General features: G+C 38.8%; 1 protein-coding gene across 17 annotated transcripts in view; it reads right to left on the bottom strand.

The window, feature by feature from the left end:
- The window catches only part of PLEKHA5 (pleckstrin homology domain containing A5), a 240472-nt gene that overhangs the window by 63130 nt on the left and 157027 nt on the right, over positions 1 to 20315 (bottom strand). For 16 of the 17 annotated variants that reach the window (XM_089769630.1, XM_075897764.2, XM_089769580.1 and 13 more), the window contains 3 exons: positions 18936 to 19051; positions 10348 to 10800; positions 1228 to 1696 (listed from right to left, as the gene is read on the bottom strand). In XM_089769630.1, coding sequence (XP_089625756.1) covers positions 1228 to 1696; positions 10348 to 10800; positions 18936 to 19051 — 1038 coding nt within the window. Of the gene's footprint in view, positions 1 to 1227; positions 1697 to 10347; positions 10801 to 18935; positions 19093 to 19419; positions 19543 to 20315 lie in introns of those variants that run through there. The other variant, XM_089769628.1, reaches the window with a different exon arrangement.

Here is a 20315-nt window from a genome sequence, read left to right as displayed (position 1 = left end):
AAGGTCAAAATACACACAGCAATTCAAAGATCTTTAAGTTTTAAAAAGCCATTCTGCAGCAAGACACATTTCAGAAAGAATCCTGGATCAGAGTTCAAGGAACGGCTTCAGTACAATCCTTGAGCATGTTACTATATCGTAGGGCAGAAAATTGTTAGTTTTACATCCTATTTAAAACAGCATAATTTTTAAAAGGCAGTCTCAATTACAGTCACAATATGCATAATATAATTTAAATCTACAAAAAGCAGATGGGAGGATCTAAATGTATGATTCTAGCTTATTCTAAACTGAGATGGCAAGGACTAACAGATTTATGGAGGGTCGGCCACATGCATGGCAGTTTTGCTGTTTCTTAGTTATCTCACTGAATAATTTAACAGTAATTCACTAGAAAATTACTTGGACTCGTGGCTGTAGGTGAGAAAAATAAATAGGCAAGGACGTAGAGCACTCTCAGGAGAAAGCTGAGAATGAGAAAATTTCCAAGGATCAGACTGGACCCTGATTACAATCCCAGAAATTCCAAGTGCCCTTTTACTTCAGAAACTTGTTTGCACTTCCTTAAGATACTTGCTTTCTGTCTGTCTCTCTCAATGTAAGAGTAATATTTTATAATGTTAAATTTACTATGGATAAGAGCACACTTCTCCATCCTCTAAAAGAAAATAACTTCTCCCATCCCTTATAGTCTACATCTAGACTACAATCATCTTTCAAAATAGAGCATCTAGACTACAAGCAGATTTTTTGAAAAAGCGAGCTACATTTTCCGAAAGAGAGTCTAGATGCTCTTTCGGAAAAGCACAGTGTGCATTTAATAGCGCTGGTTTCGAAAGAGTACTTCTGAAAAAAGGCGTTATTCCTCATAATATGAGGTCTACCGTGATTGAAAAAAACTGTGGTATTGTTTCGATTTACTTTTGAAAGAACATGGCTGCAGTCTAGACGCAGATGAAGTTTTTATGAAAAAGGCTACTTTTTTCGAAAAAGCCCTGTAGTCTAGACACACCCACAGAGATTACACTTGACATTTTAAAGTAATTTTTTCTTTTAAATACACATTTAATATAATTATTTTTTCATACAAAACAGTGGCATGTAACTGTAACTACATTATCATGAAACATGTGCAATAGCAGAATTTTCCAAAGTAATAAGGAAATTCTAGTTCTAGATAACAGAACACTTTGTATTTAAAGATGAAAACTAGAAAAAGTATTTCACCTTAACATGATGCATCCTATGCCTGCGATCAATTGTTACATCGGCTCTTTGCACTGGAGAGGGCACTTCTGATCTGTATGTCCGTTGTGGAGAATATCCTTGGTAACCAGTTATGGAACCATGGGAAGGTGATGTAGGAATGGAATGCATCACCTGATCAGAAATATTGATCATGGTTTTTGGACTACTTAAAGTACTGTGTCTAGTAAGAGTTGTTTGCTTATTGTAAAATTGACGTTGTTGCCATTCATAGAGTTGCCACATTGTGTCATCCCGCATGGATCTTCGTTTTTCTTCAGCTGTTCCCGTTCCTATGGTCTGGTCATAAACCGAAGGCGTCACACTACAGACGCTCTCTGGCCTGGTTTTGCTGTTCCTAGGCAGGGTTCTATAGCCTTCTGGGTAACGGGGTACAACTTGGGGTCGATGACTTGGCATATTTCTTGGTAGTGTCTGATATGAAATTATGCTGAAACAAAAGTTTTCCATTAACAGTCAAGAACACTGCTATAAGGAAACACAAAGCTACCCAATTTCTTTTCCACACTGGGATAGATAATATTTTATAATTGGTTCTGATACTATAGGCATTATTTTTTAAAACAAGGATGGACAGTAATTTTTAAAACAGGGATGGGCAAGAATATGGTAAGTGATTACACGTTGCTCTTGGCAGTGCAGGGTCTGGAATGGAGGTTGGGTGCAAAAGAGAGCTCAGGATAGGCAACTGTGGTGGAAGAGGTGGTGAGGGGTCTGGGAGGTAGTGCACGGTATGGGAGGAGTTATGGGTACATGAGAGGATTCTGACATGTAGGAGAGGGTATAGGATCTGGGAGGGGTTTGTGATCTGGGGCATGGGTGCAGACGGTTTGATTTGTGATCTGGAGCAGGGAGTTGGGGGTGTGGGACGGGATGGGTGGGGTGCCAAATGCAGGATCGGCTAGGAGACGTATACCACTGTAGGTGGCTCCTGGTCAGCAGCCCAATGGGACCATCAGGAAGGCTTCCTGTCTGCCGTGCTCCTGCACACTGCAGGGGCTAGGAGTTCTCTGCATGCCACATGCCTCTTGTGGGAGGAGCTTCGTGCACTGACTACGCCCAGACAGGTCCCATGCCCCAGTGCTCCTAGTTTCTGGCGAATGGGAACTGTGAAATTGTGGGTGGGGACAGCATGTGAAGCTCCTCCACTCCCCCGGGGACACACAGAGCGTCTTCCTGATGCTCCTGCGGTCACTGGGTGGGATCTAGTGATTTAGATTCAGCCCAAAGACTTTGCTTTGCCTGCTCCTGTTTTAAAAGATCTATGCTGTCCATCATATGAAGGAAACAATAAAGGCTACAAAAAAAAAATCAAGTATGCCAAATTAATGTACTACAAACAATGCAACTAGTTCTCTTCACTGACTGGAATAATTAGTCAACCCAGTATTTCACATCAATCCAATCTTCATTTCTGGGTCAGTTTCTGAGAGATGCACCTGTACAACTCTTGTGGACTTTAACAGAAGTTTCAGATGCTTGGGATTCATAGCTCTCAGACCTTTTGTTTCTATTTCAGTTCAAATCTGCAAGGTGAACAGTTTAGTGTAAAGCTTTTAGAACTTAAAATTAAGTCTTGAATTGTTTGTTCCAATACAAATTCATTAAGAGACAAAAGCTGACTGTCTATAAAAAGCAGATAACTGCAAAATGATATTAAAACCATTTATTTATTATGGCTGGAATAAGGCAGAAAAATGGTAGTAATGATCTTCTGCAATTATATTCTGCAGCCTTAGATAACAAACCATTCACATAAATCAGCCCAACCGGAATAAACAGCATTTTCTTTGTATTATAAAACTGAACATAGCTTTAATATTTTTTTTTTACTTTTAAAATTGTGTGCGCATTTAAAACTTCTCTTTAATTGCATATCAAATTAATATTTCTGAAAGCTGAAGTCCTTCAGTGACAGATCAGGTAGCACTTACAAAGTTTTCCCAATTTAACCATCACTATGCTTCAAGTGTGACTGGAGGTAGAGGAAAAAGTTAAGACTTGGATCAATGAGTTTGACCTATCATTTTCCATTTAATGCCAATAGTAGTGGTGATTTTTGGATGCTGACACTTTTCTAGTGAGAAGGAGAATAATACCTAATTCATTTCACATAGGACATTGAATAAGCATGAGATGGAAACTTCCAGTCTCATGCAAAGTGGGCTAAATTCAAACGGACATCCTAGAGGTGAAAAGCACTAAACATCTCATTACCAATATTTAGAGCCATTTAACTATTTAAATCAGTAACTATGGTCGTAGAACTGAAAATTAGTGGGTTATGGCAAAGGGCCCATTAAACCAGAGATAACATCTAAGTGTAATTAGTGCCTTACAAAATAAATATTTAAAAATTAATTTATTTTATCTTTCAGTCCTACAAAATAGAAAAGTAAAGGTTTTTTTTTGTTTGTTTTTTAACATTTACTATGACCTATAATGCTTTGAAGGAATCACAGATTGGAAACTGCTTTACGAAAACTAATGAATCAACCTCCCTGAAGTATTATTCATATTTTATAGATAGGCGAATTCTCCTCTTCTCAAGACCATTCTGTTTCCATACGCCCAACTCTGCATTTTCACTGCAATAATTATGAAAATGACAAAAACATTTACTAACCTTTTCAGAACGGTTATTCTTTGAGATATGTAGCTCATGTTCATTCCATGCTAGGCACACACACACCACGTACACTGTTACCAGAGCTTTTTCTCCTTAACATAAACTAAGGCACTTCAAGCAGTTTGAATGTAGCTTGCTCACTGGCGTGGACTTGCTATAAGCGGTACATGGCTTGAAGCTTCGAGATAGGGACATTCTCACAGGGACTAAAGCATGCTCATGAACAACTGGGACCACCGTTTACTATATACATGAACATTAACTAATTATATATACTCTTCAAAAAAGAAACTCAATAATTAGAGTCCAAATGACTGAGTAACCCTTGCTGGAGAGCAAGAAGGTCATTCCAAGTAAGAGTCACTGGTGGTAAGAAGGAACAGAAATGGTGAGGAGGTGCGGAGCCTGCAACAACCCCTGCTGTTAATGTATGTGCATAGTGCTCCAGTGCACGGTTCTAGGGCCAGTCTTATGGATACTACTAAGGTAAAAACATCTCCATATGTGCATATGGTGTGCACATACCTAGTATGGATAGGACATGAGCAGGCACTCAAAGTTATTTTTTCCCTTTTACTTCAATAAAACACATCCAAATGCCCCTTTGCTAAACTTTCCAGAGGATATGTTACATTATTTTTTAGCTATTGTAATGTTTTTTTTTATTTTAAAGTTCAGATTTTCAAAAGGAATCTAAAGATGTGCATTTCCCATTGTAATTCTCTTTCATTAGAAGTAGGGCATATGACGCCTTTTTACCTTCTTTGAAAATCTGAATCTAATTTAGGAAAAAATTCCTTTGTATTTTTAATGTATGAAATTTAAAAATGTCTACTCTCAATACACATTCATAATTTCTGGAATTTCAGAAGATTTAAACATCCATCGCCCCTTAATTACTAGTACTAGAAAAAAATCCTTAAATGAAGCTACATCTTTCAATGCAATGATGAAACCCAAAAATGAGTATTCAGTGTTATGAGGATCCCAAGCAAGCCTAACCCAACCAAAGGCTAACCGCTATTAAAAGCAAGATGCTGTGTGTGCAGCGCGGAGAAAAGTGCAGTCACATAGTCCATCCTGCAAACTACAGAGCGGCAGTAACAGTTCTATGGTTGACATGATAATGATCCTCACCTCCACCAAAGCTTCTGCATGACAAAAAACAAACTTTAAAACCTTGGGACTGTTTCCATTGAATGTGATTATTGTTGGGCTCCAAGATTTGTTCCAGACTAGAACGTAAATAATTTACTCTAAAGGGGGAGAGAGCTTGCTGGTATGTAGATCCTTGCAAATCCGCAGGTATCCACGGACATCTGCTTTGTATCCACAGATATCTGCAGAGGAATTTGTGATCATAGCACGGATGAGGATACAAATTTTGTACCTATATAGGGGTCTGCAGCACATACCCATCAGAATGGAATGGCGGTCACCAAGTACAGCTCTTTAAATTGCGCAGCAGGATGCTGGGCATTCTGGGAAATGTTCTTTAAACTTGCAGGCAGCAATGGCTTAAGTGCATTAGAGGCACCACAACTAAAATGGAGTGTAGAAGCCTCCCACAGGGAGGGTGGTGTTTCATAAAAGGGCCTAGAACTGTAGTCTCGCTGTTTTGTGAGAGATTACAAAGGAAAATGGAGGAAAGTTATGTTGTCTCTTTAAAATATAGGGCAGAGGAATCCTAAGCCACATATGGGACCAATCTTCTGATTACGAATATTAGAGTGACCTGTTCGAAATAGGGATGTGAATGACTAGTCGCATCCTCCTGCCCTACTCCCCTACAGAAAGAGGCGGCAAGGGGCGTGAGAGGAAGGAGTGCAGCACTGCGTGGAGCCTGGGGTCTGCCGCTTTGAAATGCTGCATGCAGCCTGGGGTCCTCAGCTGGTCCAGGGTTGCATGTGGCATTTAAAAGTGGCAGCTCCATATGGAGCCCGGGGTCAGTCCTCAGTTGTCCCCAGGCTCCATGTGAAGCTGCCACTTTGGAACGCTGCAGGGAGCATGAGGCCACTGGGGGACTACTTGAGCCCCCCTGCTGGCCACATATTCCCCGCGGCACTTTTGCCTTTGAAATTTAGCAACAGCCCTGAGGAAGTGCTTACTGACTAATCAAATAGTTGATGCAAATTGCATTGACTATTCGATTAGCCAAATCTAAATTTTACATCCCCGGCTACAAAATTTAAAAATATGCAGATATGTAGCACACCAATTTCTCTCAACTGTAAGAGCAGATAGTTGAATCACTTTTCTGTTGAATTTAATTAATAGGGTGTACAATGGCATCTTTAGTGGTGTGATGCAGTTCTTGTAGTCCATTACTGAATCTACTCAATGGGCATTCATTGAAAATATGGGTCATTGTTATGCCACAGTTGCAAAAAAGACTGGTGTTTGCTGCACAGAGGCCATGCCTGGTCCAGAACATGTTTAATGGGGACCAGTGACAAATATTTATCTACTACTGTTAAATTAACTGTAGGCGTTAAAAATTAGAGAAGACTGTACAAAGTTCAGTTTTTAGATGATTATCTGACAAAACTTCATTAATCAAAGTCTTCCTGATTCCTTTAAATAGTCACATTCCCCTCTGTGTGTAGATCTCACACGGCAAGTGAGGAAAAAAACCAGGAAAATGTAACTAAACAAATCTAAACAAAAACAGTGGGGGCCGGGGACTAGAGATCAAGTTCAGATGCTATACCCAGACCACTTTCCTACATTTTTTTAAAATATCTAGAAATCCTTTATGATATATTTTTGGAGAAATCTATGTTTTTACAAAACATGTTTTTGTACATAAGCAATTTTGTGGGATATCCAATGGCTTGCACAAACTGTCCTTTCGAAAATTTACCTCTCTCTCTCTCTCTCTCTCAAACTACTAATTTTAATTTGAACATACTATAAATGCAGAAAGGACAGCCACAAAACAACAACTTGGGGGACAATACAGAATTTCGGGAATTAATAATTGTGCTATCGTTACCGTCAAGTGCTTTGGGCTATTTAAAACAATAAATGTGGACATGTGCTCCTCTTTAAAAGTATTTATAAAAAATATTTCTTCAGCTACTTGCTGTTATGATAAGCAACCCTTACCTATGATCAAAACTAACAAATGTTACAACATCCAAAAGCCCTGACATTCTAAATTCAAATCTGTATAGCAGTTTATAGCATGAGCTGAAAGGATTTTTTAAAATAAATTTTGTTTGTGCCCTTGGTTCTATGATGAAGATAAAAACTTAAGATTTTTTTTTAATCTCAGAAATATTAAGAATATCAAGTTTTGTATTCATTGCTTTAGATGGAACAAATTCTGGGAGGCCTCATAGATGCTTTGTTGAAAGAACTGCATGAAAGGGAATCTTTAAACAAAGGCTGCCCTTCTCCAAAATGTCAGTCATGGAAGTTAAATAGATATTATTAGAAACCAACAGAAACCAAACCTTACTGAAAACACCACAAACCCAGTTCTCTCTTCAGGCTCTCACAATATCTCAACTTTCATTCTATTGTGATCTCACCATATCAATACTTCTCCAAATCAGATTTTTCTATTCTAGACAATACCTGGATTTCTAGTGTCATAAGAAACAAATGCATTATAAACCCTTTTCTCAAAAGTAAAAACTTCAGGCTAACTTTAAGTATCCTAAAAAAGTGAAGAAGAGCAGAAGCCCAATTTTAATTGCACTTTGCTGATTAGCTTTACATCAAGCTTCATTTTTAAGTATATCATTTGTGTTACCAATATCATCCATACTTAAATAAAAATTATCTCTATGGTCAAGGTGATTCAGTTCTGCCAGTTAATGTTTTGTAAAGGTCTTCCACCATACATCTCCCACAATGAAACCAGTTTGTGTTGGAAGAGCATAATACTGGAACAATGATAAGAGGAATCTAAATTTAAAAAAGACTCCAAAGTTTAATCCTTGTTCATAACTGTAAAACAGTATCTATTCAATTATCACCTTCTGAAAGCAAGTTACACAATTTTTAATTCTAATTTTTAAAATCTAATTACATCACAAAACACTATTAAGTTCTCATTGCCCAAGTATACATAATATGATAAATGTCAAGGTTTAAGGATCATTCCGTGTAGTATATATTAAAATTAAATCAACTGGCAACAGAAATATATCAGAAAGACTATTTGGCCCTCAGATATCAATTATATTTAATAATGGGGCTGTTATGAGAACTCTAGCAATTGAGCCAAACTATGGTAAATTTTCACTGCTTTCCAAGAAACTGATCTTAACATTCAAGTTGAAAAGTAGATTATTCATGTCAACCTATCTTCTCCTTACTCTGTACTCTCCTCCCTACATTGTGAAGGGAATAATTTCTCACTCTCCAAATTCACCCTGCAGTGACATTTCTATAAAAGTTTCATTGAAAGCAAAAAACTTGTAATGAAAGTTTGAAAAGTCAGTATTGTAAACTCAAGTTTAGGGTGCCATAAATGAAGTTGCCTGGTAGACATCCTGGAAGTGATGTCCTTATGCTACTACCATGCAAAACAATTGCTAACACCACAATATTTAATAATGCCAATGATTCACAAAGGAAGTTTTCTGATTAAGCACTGAAATGCACTGTTCAATTTGGAGGTGGTATGCCATAAGCATGATTATACGCAGAAAAGAAAGTTATTAACATGAATTTAAATGAAATTGCATTACAAACTCTAAATTACAAAATTTAGGATGTTCTTTTTTAAACTTAAATTCTAAAGATTACATAGAATATTTTTACAGTAAGAGTTTTAAAACAGGGACTTTATGAGGAAAAGTGCTGCTTGACCCAACAGTGCACACAGCTCACAAGCAGAAGACACTGGGGAGGGGGTAGAGGCTTTCTGGCTGCTGCAGTTCTCAGCATGCCCTGAAGGAAGGAGGCAACATGGTGGAAACTCCACACAAATCTGAGACCAGTATGAGGCTGTTTCTCTCTCTGGATCCTTGGGATCTGAGAATAAGCGAGTGAGTGCCTAAGTAAGGGGAGCAGCAGCTGGGCTCTAGGTGGGAGGAACCCTCAAGTGGAAGAAGGTGGAGGTATCTGACCTCCCTGCTGGACTCCAGGGTAAAAAGTTAGAGAAATAGGACTGGATTGTAACCAGGATTTCCTTAACACACTACTCCTGGAGGAATCTTCTTTGTCTGTACTGTACAGATATAGTTGCTGATCGGTATTTTGAAATAAAGTACTGAAATATTTGTCACTGATACAACAACAACAGTGTTATTCTGACAAGTAAGGGCAGAATTTTAAAATACGGTGGGCAAAATTTTAAAATTTTTTGACACAGAATTCCTCCAAGAGTACTACATCTGAAGTTTGTATTATAATAGAAGCTGACTTCCCTCAGAAGGGTTTTTGACCTGCTTTCATATGAAACTCAGAGATATTTAGTGCTCCTTTCAATATTCTAGTTCCTTACATGATGTATGCAGTTTCTCAGTGCTTCCCCTCTCCCTTACCACCACCGATTACTTACTTCTTTCAAACCTACTACTCACCAGTGAACTGATCCTAGGGTAATGAAAGCTGAGGGAAGAGAACAGAGACAAGACACGGGACAAAGAGGGATAATTTCCCTCTGATGTCAGAATCCCTACCAATGGGAGAATGGAGCGTACAAGGGAGAAGGAAAGGCGGGGGCAGAGAAGAAGGCAAGTCACAATTCAATCAACCCGTGCATTTTACAGGTATCACCTAAACTGTTACTATAAAGAATCAGAATTGCACCATTCTTTAAACTACACATTTCCTTCTTAAAGAAGCACACAAACCCCATGCAAATGTTTTAATGGGAATATGCAATATTTTTGTGTTTAATATGCATATTTCAGAATTTACATCTCTCTCTCATTTCCTGATCCCATATTTTAGGTATTTCTTGAACTGACAGACTGAATTTATCAAACATTTTGTTTTAATACCTAATTTATTCTTCATTTATGGGGACTGTTCACTCTATTTTATTCAATTTGAACAAAAACCTGATCAATGTAATTGTTTCCAAATGCTTTCAATTTGTTTTCATGTATTTATGTATATTTAAGCATACAATACTATAAGAAATGTTAAAGTCACCAGCAAATATAAAAACAAAATAAACCAAGAGCTCCCTCCCACCAATACTTTTTAACTGGTTTCATGTATTCTTCCCCAATCTAAATTGTGTGCCTAAAATGAGCTGGCAGTGCTCATTTAAATACGTCTTTTATTGAGACGAAATGATTGAGAGCATCTCTGACTGTTGTTTAGATTGTGTATCTAGATAACCACTGTACACAATAATGCAAGACAACCTCTTTAAATAAAAAATTGGACTTTACAGGAATGTAAAAGTCAATTGCACACGTGAAAGTATTTGACCAAGATATTTTCACAGCAAATCTAAATTAAAAAAAAATCAAATTGCTTACCCTCTTGTTTCCTCATCTTGCCCCTTTCCTCTCTGAATTTTAATCCACTGCTCCAACTGAAGCATTGAATTAGTTCTCTGTATGACCCGTTCAGACTCCATGTGTGAATGAACTGCATTGTGCTGTCCTCCATCTCCAGTATCTGCCACAATATTGACAGCTTTATTCTCAGACCCATTTAAATGAACTGGCCTGTAGTGTCCAGTGTGAAGTGTATTCACTGGTAACGTTCTATATTCTGAATTTAGCTTTACACTGTTAATTTTAGTTAAGGGTTTGTCTTGTCCAACTTTCTGAAATCCATATTTTTCAGCTTCCAAAGCCTTCTTCTCTTCATGTTTGCTTACTTCTTTGTTTTTTTGATTATTCTGTGCCTCTGGTTTAATTAACACCCTGTGGTTTGAAATATTATTCACTTCTCGAGGCGGTGTGTTTTCAGTTATCTTCTCTACTCTGAAAAGAGAAGAGAATGGCATAACAACATAACTGCACACAAACTGAAATAACTACCAAAAGTAATTCCTTTTGAAATACACCCCTTGATTTATATGGGTTCCAGATTGTTCTAAGAGACTATTGTCTAACCACATTAAGTTGTAACAGCTTGATTTTAGGAGAATCATCTATGCCAGTTTTAAAAGGTCAATAGTCAGGTTTTCTTGTTTTGGTAAAGAATTCTCCTTCAATTCTTTCTATTTAGGAATATCCATACCAAGCCAAACTCAAAGTTATACTAGGATGGTAAGTGGCCACTAAACTAGATGACATCAAGCTCGGGAACCTGGAAGAGCAGATGTTAATATCCCCAAGGCCAGGATGCTGGAACAGCAAATACTCTGTGGCTCTTCTCAGGAATCAAAGCCTCTGGAATGCAAACTGCTTAGAATCCAGACTGACTTTAAACCAAAGTGTTTCAGATGGCAGCATATTATGTTTCTGTCTAGCTCATAATTCACTATGCTAGTCATTTCAACATACAATGGGCACATTATTCTATATTTTAAACTTTATATGGTCACTGACATTAATTAGCTTTCTCTGGTATGTTGTCATTTCAGCTATTATATATTTTGTGGAAAATACTTGTGGCTTCCTTAATTTTAGAAGGAAAATATCTGCTGACTATGGAACTGTAGCACAAAATAATGATATCTTTTTTAAACCAAACTTTAACTGCGATGCAGTACTTATATTACACTGTTATACATAGTACTTATACCTTGAGTGTAATGATTTTCTTTTTAAATTCTTCCATTTCAACGAATCAAGGGTGCTTCAAGACTGGGACATTTGAGCCCTAAATTTTCAACTGTGCACGTATTTTATATCACAACAAACAATCGCATATGCAAAAAATGCTTTGAAATGAGTATCACCAAATATGTATTCACCAGTGCAAGCAGCCCATTATATCTATTTCTATCCAGTCTAAGTAACTGTATATGCAAATGCACACTAATTTATGTCCACTTCAGTTCTCAACATCAGGCCTAAATGTTTGACAAATAGTAATCATCATTCCAGAAGATTATTTAAACCATAAATACTTGATTCACTTGTGAAAATACTCTTCCATGTAGGGTATAATTTTCATAAACATCTAAAGAACTGAGAAATCTAATTCCCTTTTGAAATTTTACCCATTATCCCTATAGTTTCTTCAAAAATTCTGGACATATATTTTCAAATGCTCTACTGGTAAAATGCATATACATAAAGTAAAATCATGCCTTTTAATACCAAGCATTTGTTAAAACATGTAATTAGTAGAATTCCTTACCAACTCCTACATACATGGATTGCAGATATATAAACTAGTTTAAATGTTTTTACAAGGAATTTCTTAGACAACACAAATTCCTACCCCAGCCACAACTGATAACTGAACTGGACTTTAACTAGTTACAGATGAAGAAAATGGACTATTTATGCAGCATAGTTTTAGATTTGAGATGAACCATTTTGATAGGTACATTTCTCTTGGTTCAAGACCAAAGAGGCAGCAAAACTTTTTTTTTTTTTAAAGTTTACATTGGAAAATGTTAGGAACCTAGAATAAACCTGCCCTTGTAAAATGATTCTGTTTCTGTCATCCTGTTTGATGCTTGTTGATGAAGTAGGCTGGGGTTACTAGTAGCCTGTGTTTAGTAAAAGGCAGTTAACCTACTTTCTTGTAACTAGTGTTCTTCAAAATGTGTTGTTCACATTCATTCCAATCATGGGTGTGCATGAGTGTGCAACTCTCATCGGGGTCAGCTATGGAGCCCCTGGAATGGCGCCACTATAGCTGTCTTCATATACCGCTGCCACCCCAACCTCTCCCTCAGTTCTTTCTTTCTAACAGAGGGGGGAAAGGGTGGTATTGACATGAGCAACACATCTTGAAGAATACCAGCTACAAGAAAGCAGGTAACTGTTTTTATCTTTGAGTTGATTCCAAATAAGGTAATTCCCAAGCAACTATACCTCAGAAGTAGGATCGGAGTTAGGAATCATTGATTGGAGAATGGCTGTGCCAACTGCTGCATAAACTCTAGCCTGCTAATTGATGTCATAAAGAGCAGTGAATATATGTACCTATAGACCAGGTCGCCGCCCTACAGATTTCCTTAATCGGGACTTGGACTAGAAATGTGATTGAGGTGACCTGTACTCTGGCTGAGTGGGCCAAGACTGCAGGTAGTGGAATTTTAGCCAAAATCATAAGGAGTGTGGATGCAATCCAATATCCAGGAAGAAATGAGCTGTGATGAGACCAGGAGACCTTGCATCCAGCCTACGATTGCTACAAAGAATGGTGTGGATTTCCTAAATGACTTTGTGCACTCAATATAGAAAGCCAAAGCTCTGTATACATCAAGAGTGTGCAGCCCTTGTGAGTGGTTTTGGGTAAAAATCAGGAAGAAAATATCTTTCCCCAGGTGAAATTGAGAGACCACCTTAAATAAGAAGGCATGATGTGGCCTGAGCTGTACATTATCCTTATGGAAAATGGCGTAAGGGGGTTCTGAGGTAAGAACCTTCAACTCTGAAACTCTTCTAGCAGATGTAATAGTTACCAAGAACACCACCTTACAGGACAGAGAACATCAGTTCAAAGGGAGAGTCCATGAGCTTGGTGAGGACCAAATTAAGGTCCCACGTAGGTACAGGAGGGTGGGAATAAGAGAAGAGCCTATCCAAACCTTTACAGGAATAGGTCACCATGAGGCCAACAGACAGAGCACCCCAAGTGATCGGAGTGAAAAGCTTGAAATAGCAGCAAGGTTTGCAATGGAAAGACATATTCCAGGGTAAGAGATACAGGTGCTTGCATGGGGTGGGGGGAGAAGGAGGAGGGTAGGGAACATGTTGCTGTGCACACCACCAGGAAAACCTCTTCCATTTAGCAAGGTAGGTAGCTCTGGTCAAGAGTTTTCTACTAAGCAATAGCACCTTTTGCACTCATGCTGAACACTGCAGTTCTAATGTGTTCAGCCATGTACTCTCCACACCATGAGATGGAGAGACTGAGGTCTGGATGTAGGAAATGGCCTTGATCCTTAAAAATCAGGTCTGAGTACAGTGACAGAACGATCAGGGCCTCCACTAAACTCCAAACAGAGTTGTGAACCAACACTGGCACGACCATGCTGGAGTCAGCGGGATCATGTTGGCCCCATCTCTGCGGATTTTTAGCAGGACATTGTGACTACTGGGACCATTAACCACCCTTCTCATTAAGAGTTGTCTAAGGCTGAATTTGTGCTCTTTCTTGGTATGGGGCTTAAATCCTCTTCAGACCTTACAGCGCTCAGACTGTTGCTCTTCACCTAATCACATCAGGCATGCGTCATATCACTGTTTAGCATAGACTTCTTGCAAAATATGCAAGACTTGAAGCCTTGGGCTTTCAGCATGCCCTGATGACCCAAGAGGGCGATAGGAGTGAACAGGCTTGCTCACAGCTAACTGCTAAGTGTTACAACTAGTAACAAGTAGTTAATAGAAAAAAAATGGGTACTAAAATAGGTTGGGGCTAAAAGGCTTGCTTAAAGCAAGGAAGAGAAACTGATCCAATGCCAACATGAAGGGTAAGAAGGAACTGAGGAAGGGATCTGGGTGGCAGTGGTGTATAAAGGAAGTTATAGAGGCACCACTCCAGGAGGCTCCAGAGGCAACCCCGACAGGGGCTGCTGGGAGAAAACTTCCAACGCTCGTGCATGTGATACATGCATACCTGCTTTGTATCACATGAACAAGCTTTCAAAGAACTTTAGGTTAGAAACAAATTCAGAGACATTTCACAACTGCATAGCATTTGTTAACCCTTAAATTACTACAAATGACTGTTCAAGTCAGTTAGGGATTGATTCTGCCTCCTTTACAAACACCAAGCAATACTTTACATATTTCTGGAATATCAGGGAGTAACTACTCAGTGTACATAAACATAGCAGACTCTAGCCCTTAATATGCAAAAGTTAGTTTCAATCTCTCTGGCCAGAAACATCCATAGTCGGGCAGGACCATGGATGTTGTTGGGCCAGAGAGTCCTGGCAGCTAGGAGCAGAGGCCAGCTGGGGGTTTGGAGGACAGTCCGGCCAGGGCCAGCATAGGCCGTGAGTGCTGTTGGGCTGGCGGCAGGGGGGGCTGGCTGCCATGAGCTTGACCAGTAGCCATAAGCTGAGCTGGGCCAGCAGCCAGGGATACTGGTAGTTGGGAGTGAGGTCAGTGGCCAGCAGCCAGGAGGGGGGCTCAGTGGCTGGCAGCAGATGGGCCAGTAATTGATCTCCCCTTGTCCAGCAAAATCCCTCATTTATGACTGGGTCAGGTCCTGAGTGTGCTGGACCAGGAAGTTCCAACCTGTAGTATTTATTATGGATATTAATCTGGTTAAAAATGTTATCATGTAACTGATAAAATCATAGCGGTTATACGCACTGCAGGCTCTGCAGTATAAAGTTTAAATAAGCCTCCTGGGAGCCCTTGCCAACCCCATTCCCAGGGATGATGCAACCTTTTACATCCCTACTTCTTACACTCTGACTAGGTTATGGAACAACAGGCTACAGCAAACATGTAACTAGTGTACTATACTAGGCGTTCAGCACATGAAAAAGACATACTAGTGTAACATATTACTACAGCAGACAAAAAAAACCCTACGTTGCTATGGTTTATCACTAATCTGGGAGACAGCTAATGTGGAAATAATCCAATGTTTTCTAATTTCAAGAGGTTGTTTTAATTCACATTTTCTGAACAACAGGTATATATGGACTGCTGATAGTCTCAAATATTTGAGACTGTTTGCAACAGGCCTCCGAGGACCTTGTTAAACTGGCATCTAACATTTAAGAAAATAAAGCCAGACTTACTTAGGTAAAAGCAGTTACAATTAAATCTACAGGGCAAAATAAATTCCATCAAAATTAATATTCACCTTGCAGTATACACTCTCACTATACACACTACCTATGAAAATAAAAACACTTAATATTTTATTTCATTTAAAAAAAAACATTTGGGATAGTGGGAAAGAATCCATAATTGTCATTTCACTCACAAACACATTAAAATGTTTCCCCATTGCATATATAAAAATATACCAGAAAACTCACCAAATTATTCACTGGACAACAAATAAGAATGGGAATCAGGACCAGTTTAGGGTTCAAGAGGAATTTATCAAAAATTCTCACTCCTCATTAGCTCAGAATAGGATTTTTCACCAGAGTGTTCACTCTCAACTTAAGCTATTACTCATTCCAGATCAATTTTCCAAGAAGAAAATTTTAAAAAATTGTTTCCTCACCTCAAACTTTTATTTTAAGCAGGTTTTAAACAAAGGAGGTAAAAGTCATTTCATAGCAAAACTGGATTAAAAAAAGAATGCTTTCATGAGGGAAAATAGGTACTCATACCTAAAGAAGAGAAAAATTACAGGCTGAAGTTATTTAAGGCTGAAATGGATAATTTAGTGGACTGTTGGACTTAGGTACAAGGGAGTTCCAGGAATGCCATCCTTACTGAAAAAAGCAGAACTTCTACATTTAAATAAATACACTATTTTATTGATAGGTAATTTAACCTCAGAAAACAAAGGTCTCAAGGCAAAGTATTGAGCATTAGTTTGGATGAATACTGGGAGAATATCTGTTCTCTTAATAAGCCTGCCTACTACACCTGAAGTAAAACTACAGGAAAATTTCATTTAGGATACTCCTAGCAAAAAGAAAAACATTAAAGAAACAAAAGCACTTACTGATTAGATGATCCAACCAAAAGCACTTTATCCCAAATATTATGCGAATGCCAAAACCATTAGGTTATTTAAGGATGAGATAATAGATAAATTTAACAGATTTGCCTGGGGATCCAGTAATAGTTATTTTATAGTATGTGTACAAGATCATAACCTGCTAAACAGATTTTTAAGACTGATTTTATAGCAAAGAGATGGATTCAGCAGAAACAGATCTCTACTCCTCCTCTCCAGCCCTGTGATAGCTAACAGATACATAAGCCTAATAAACTTTGCTGGTCTCGAAAGATGTGTGTTCAATTAATTATTTCAAGACTATTAGGCTATGTCTAGACTACATTCCTCTTTTGACAGAGGGATGTAAATTAGACACTTTGAAATTGCAAATGAAGCCGGAATTTAAATTTCCATGCTTCATTTGCATAATGGTGGCTGTGTTCCCCCCCGCCGCTCCCCGAAAAGGGTCTTGTCAATAGAAAAAACGGCAGTTTAGACAGGGATCTTTCGAAAATAAAACTCTTTTTCGAAAGATCCTGTACTCCTCAAAAAATGAGGCATGATTGAAGATCTGCATGCATCAGCACTGCAGTAGCAGCCCCTTAAAATTAATCAATATATTCAAACACCCTAAGGCTAAATCCTGTAACCCTGACACAACTAAGGGCTTATCTATAATTTGGAACAGACTACAGGGGGTGTGAATTGCTGCAGTCTAATTGCTCTGAATGGAAGCTGCTGTCATGAACTACAAAAGGTACCTAGTTCACATTAACATTCACTCTATTTCAGTTTACACATCCATAGTCCACACTGCAGCACAGAATAAACATAGCTTCAGATATCATGACATCATCAAGGGTGATGTCATAGTGGATATCTACTACGGACTAAGGATGTTAAGAAGCAGGTAACTGACTAATCGTGTAGTCAAGACAATTTGTATCAACTACACGATTAGCTGATAAAGAGCCCTGCTGCAGTTCTGTAGTTTAAATGTAGTAGGAGCCGGGTGCACAAGCAGCCTGGCTCTTACTACATTTAAAATGCAGACACGCAGTGGGGGGTATGTCAGGAACCTGGTGCGAGCAGTCCCGGCTTGCGCTGGGTCCCAGATCTCCCCCTACTGCAGCTCTGTGTTTTAAATGTAGTAAGAGCCTAGTGCTGGTCCACGAACCATCATGATGGACCACAGATGTTGTCAGACCAGAGAATCCTGGATTTTAGAGGTGCAAATTGTATTAGTATTAAGCCCAAAGCTACAATGGTCAGAGCATTCCTTATGGACTTTCTATTTTATCATCATACTGCCTGAAACAAGGACACTGGAATCATGAAGCAGGAATGAGTTTAATCACAAAGTCTCTAGTGTGCAAATGTCTGAGTTTTACAAATACCGAGATGCACTTGATATAGCACCATATTGCCTTTTTTCTTCCTTGTGTCCACATTCACAGGATATTTTTCCCCTCTTGAAAAGTTCTAGCATTAACATCATTAGTTAAGATCAAATAGTAGTAGTAAAAGTGGACACATGAATGTAAACAAGGTGCTAGCTGTCATCATTTTTAACTACCCTGCTATACTGAGGAAGATTAAAGACTTTAAACTCTGAACCTTCAACGATATTAAAAACCCGTGTCCAAAGGTAACTGGCAAGGGGACACAAGTGAGGCCAAACACCACATGCCCCCTTCCACCCTAATGAATAGCTGGTACAAGCCCCTCTGTCCCAAATCCTGCCTCTCTCCACCCTTGCTCTGTCTCCCCCTGGCCCTTGCTGTGACTCCTTCCAATTCTCTTCTCTTCCCTACCCTTGCCCCTTCCCCCAAAGGCCTGGGTGACTAGATGGGCCAAGGGTCTACTCCCCTGCTATCTCAAGCAGTAATGGGGTCTGGATCCCTGCTGTGGGTGCCAGATCCCCCTCCTACCCGGACCATTGCCCCTCCTGCCCATGGCATTTGGGGGGCATGTTCCCCGTCATGCCCCCCATATGTTGACCCTGCCTGTGTCTGGCACAAGCCAACTGACTCCAGTTAGCAGAGAGCAGGTTACGGACTGTTTATTGTGCTCTAGATGTGAGGCTCAGGGTAAATCCTGTGAGATGGGAACATCCCAGAGCTCAGGCTGAAGTCCAAGTCCAAATGTCTACATTGCAATTAAATAATTCTTTAGCCTGAGTCAACTACACAGACCAGCCATATGTATCTAACCACAGTGCAGATATCTCCAAGAGTGCTCTCATCATTTCTATCATGCCAAATTACCTTGCATTAAATGAATGAACTCAAACCCAATACTGGAAATTAGCTCCTTGTTCTTATGGTTTGCCAATCTGCATTACCTTTTCACAGGTTCCGTCTGTACAAGTGCTGCATCTATCATGGCTTTCATCCACAACTCCATTTCCTTCCCTGTATCTGTGCAGAAATAATAGGTCCTCATGTTTGGATGAGCTGCCTGATTGGAAATCACAAGGCCATTGTAATAAGACAAGATTCCTGTATAAGGAAAAAAAGGGTAAATATGTTTTTTTTTTTTTTTTACTACATTGTTCTTAGGTTAATGAAAACAGTACAAAGAACACTTCCCACAAGAACAATTTCATTCACTGTTATGCTTCTTGTTTAATGCAATGAAGTAATAAAAGAGTTAACCTGAAAGTTATAATTGTTGCTTCTGTGCACGTAACTCAGCTGAAATGATTCACATCTTTCCTGCTATCAAAAATCCATACTGATGTTCATAAAACATTAACCTAATATCAAGATACTAAGTGAATTGTATTGTTCAGACTGCCAAAAATGTAAGTTTTTATTTGTACTCACCATTGTAACTTGCAGCGGTGTACAGCTCAACAATCATTAAGGACACCCAAAAAGGAACTCTCAACCAAGAAATGAAATTCCATGTTAGAGAATATGTAAATGATGACTTTTCTCATAATTAAAGAATATACCTACTAAAATAAATACTTCATACTAAATAGTGTGCTTAATACCGAGACAAACATTAAACTCGTAATTTTTTCTTTTATTTACAGCACAGTAAATGCTTCAAGTGTTTTTTTTCTTCTCTAAAACTACAAAGAAACGGCATGATGTGCACTTATTAGTAATCCCAGTTTCATAAACAGCCATGTGCACAACAGAAGAAAATACATCACAGGGTTTATTCATGCAGCACCACAATTCGGACTAAGGAGGTCAAAACTGCAGCACACACCAGTATGCTGAGCTGGAAGTCCCTTGCGCGAATGCTATGCATGTGAAGTAAATTACTTAAGGCTATGTCAAAACTACCATTTACATTGGGAAAAAAAACCACGCACTTGAGTGATAAGTTTTGCCTGCAATTAAGTGGCAGCGTGCACAGTGCTATATTGACAGGAGAGATTCTCCTACCAACGTAGCTACTGCCTGCTGCTCACTGAAGGTGCTTTAATTATGTCAATAGGAGAACTCTCTCCTGTCAGCATACAGCAAAAAAGAGATCTTATAGCAATGAAATCAGTACAGTTGAAATGCTGTTAAGGTGTTCTAGTATAGACATACTCTTACATGGCGTTAACTTATTCCTCTTTAACAAGAAATAAATTAACACCAACAAGATACCTTCTAGTTCATGTCCACACAAGGGAATTGCAGTGCAGCATGCTAGTGTGTGCTGTAATTCACGCTCCGGTAGTTGAAACTATAGGGTCATGAAGACATAACCTAACTAC

The sequence above is a fragment of the Pelodiscus sinensis genome, chromosome 1, assembly GCF_052426305.1.
Source record: "Pelodiscus sinensis isolate ZL-2025 chromosome 1, ASM5242630v1, whole genome shotgun sequence".
Taxonomy (NCBI): domain Eukaryota; kingdom Metazoa; phylum Chordata; order Testudines; family Trionychidae; genus Pelodiscus; species Pelodiscus sinensis.
The sequence above is the reverse complement of the archived record's forward strand: the minus strand, read 5'-3'. Positions and strand labels throughout refer to the sequence as shown.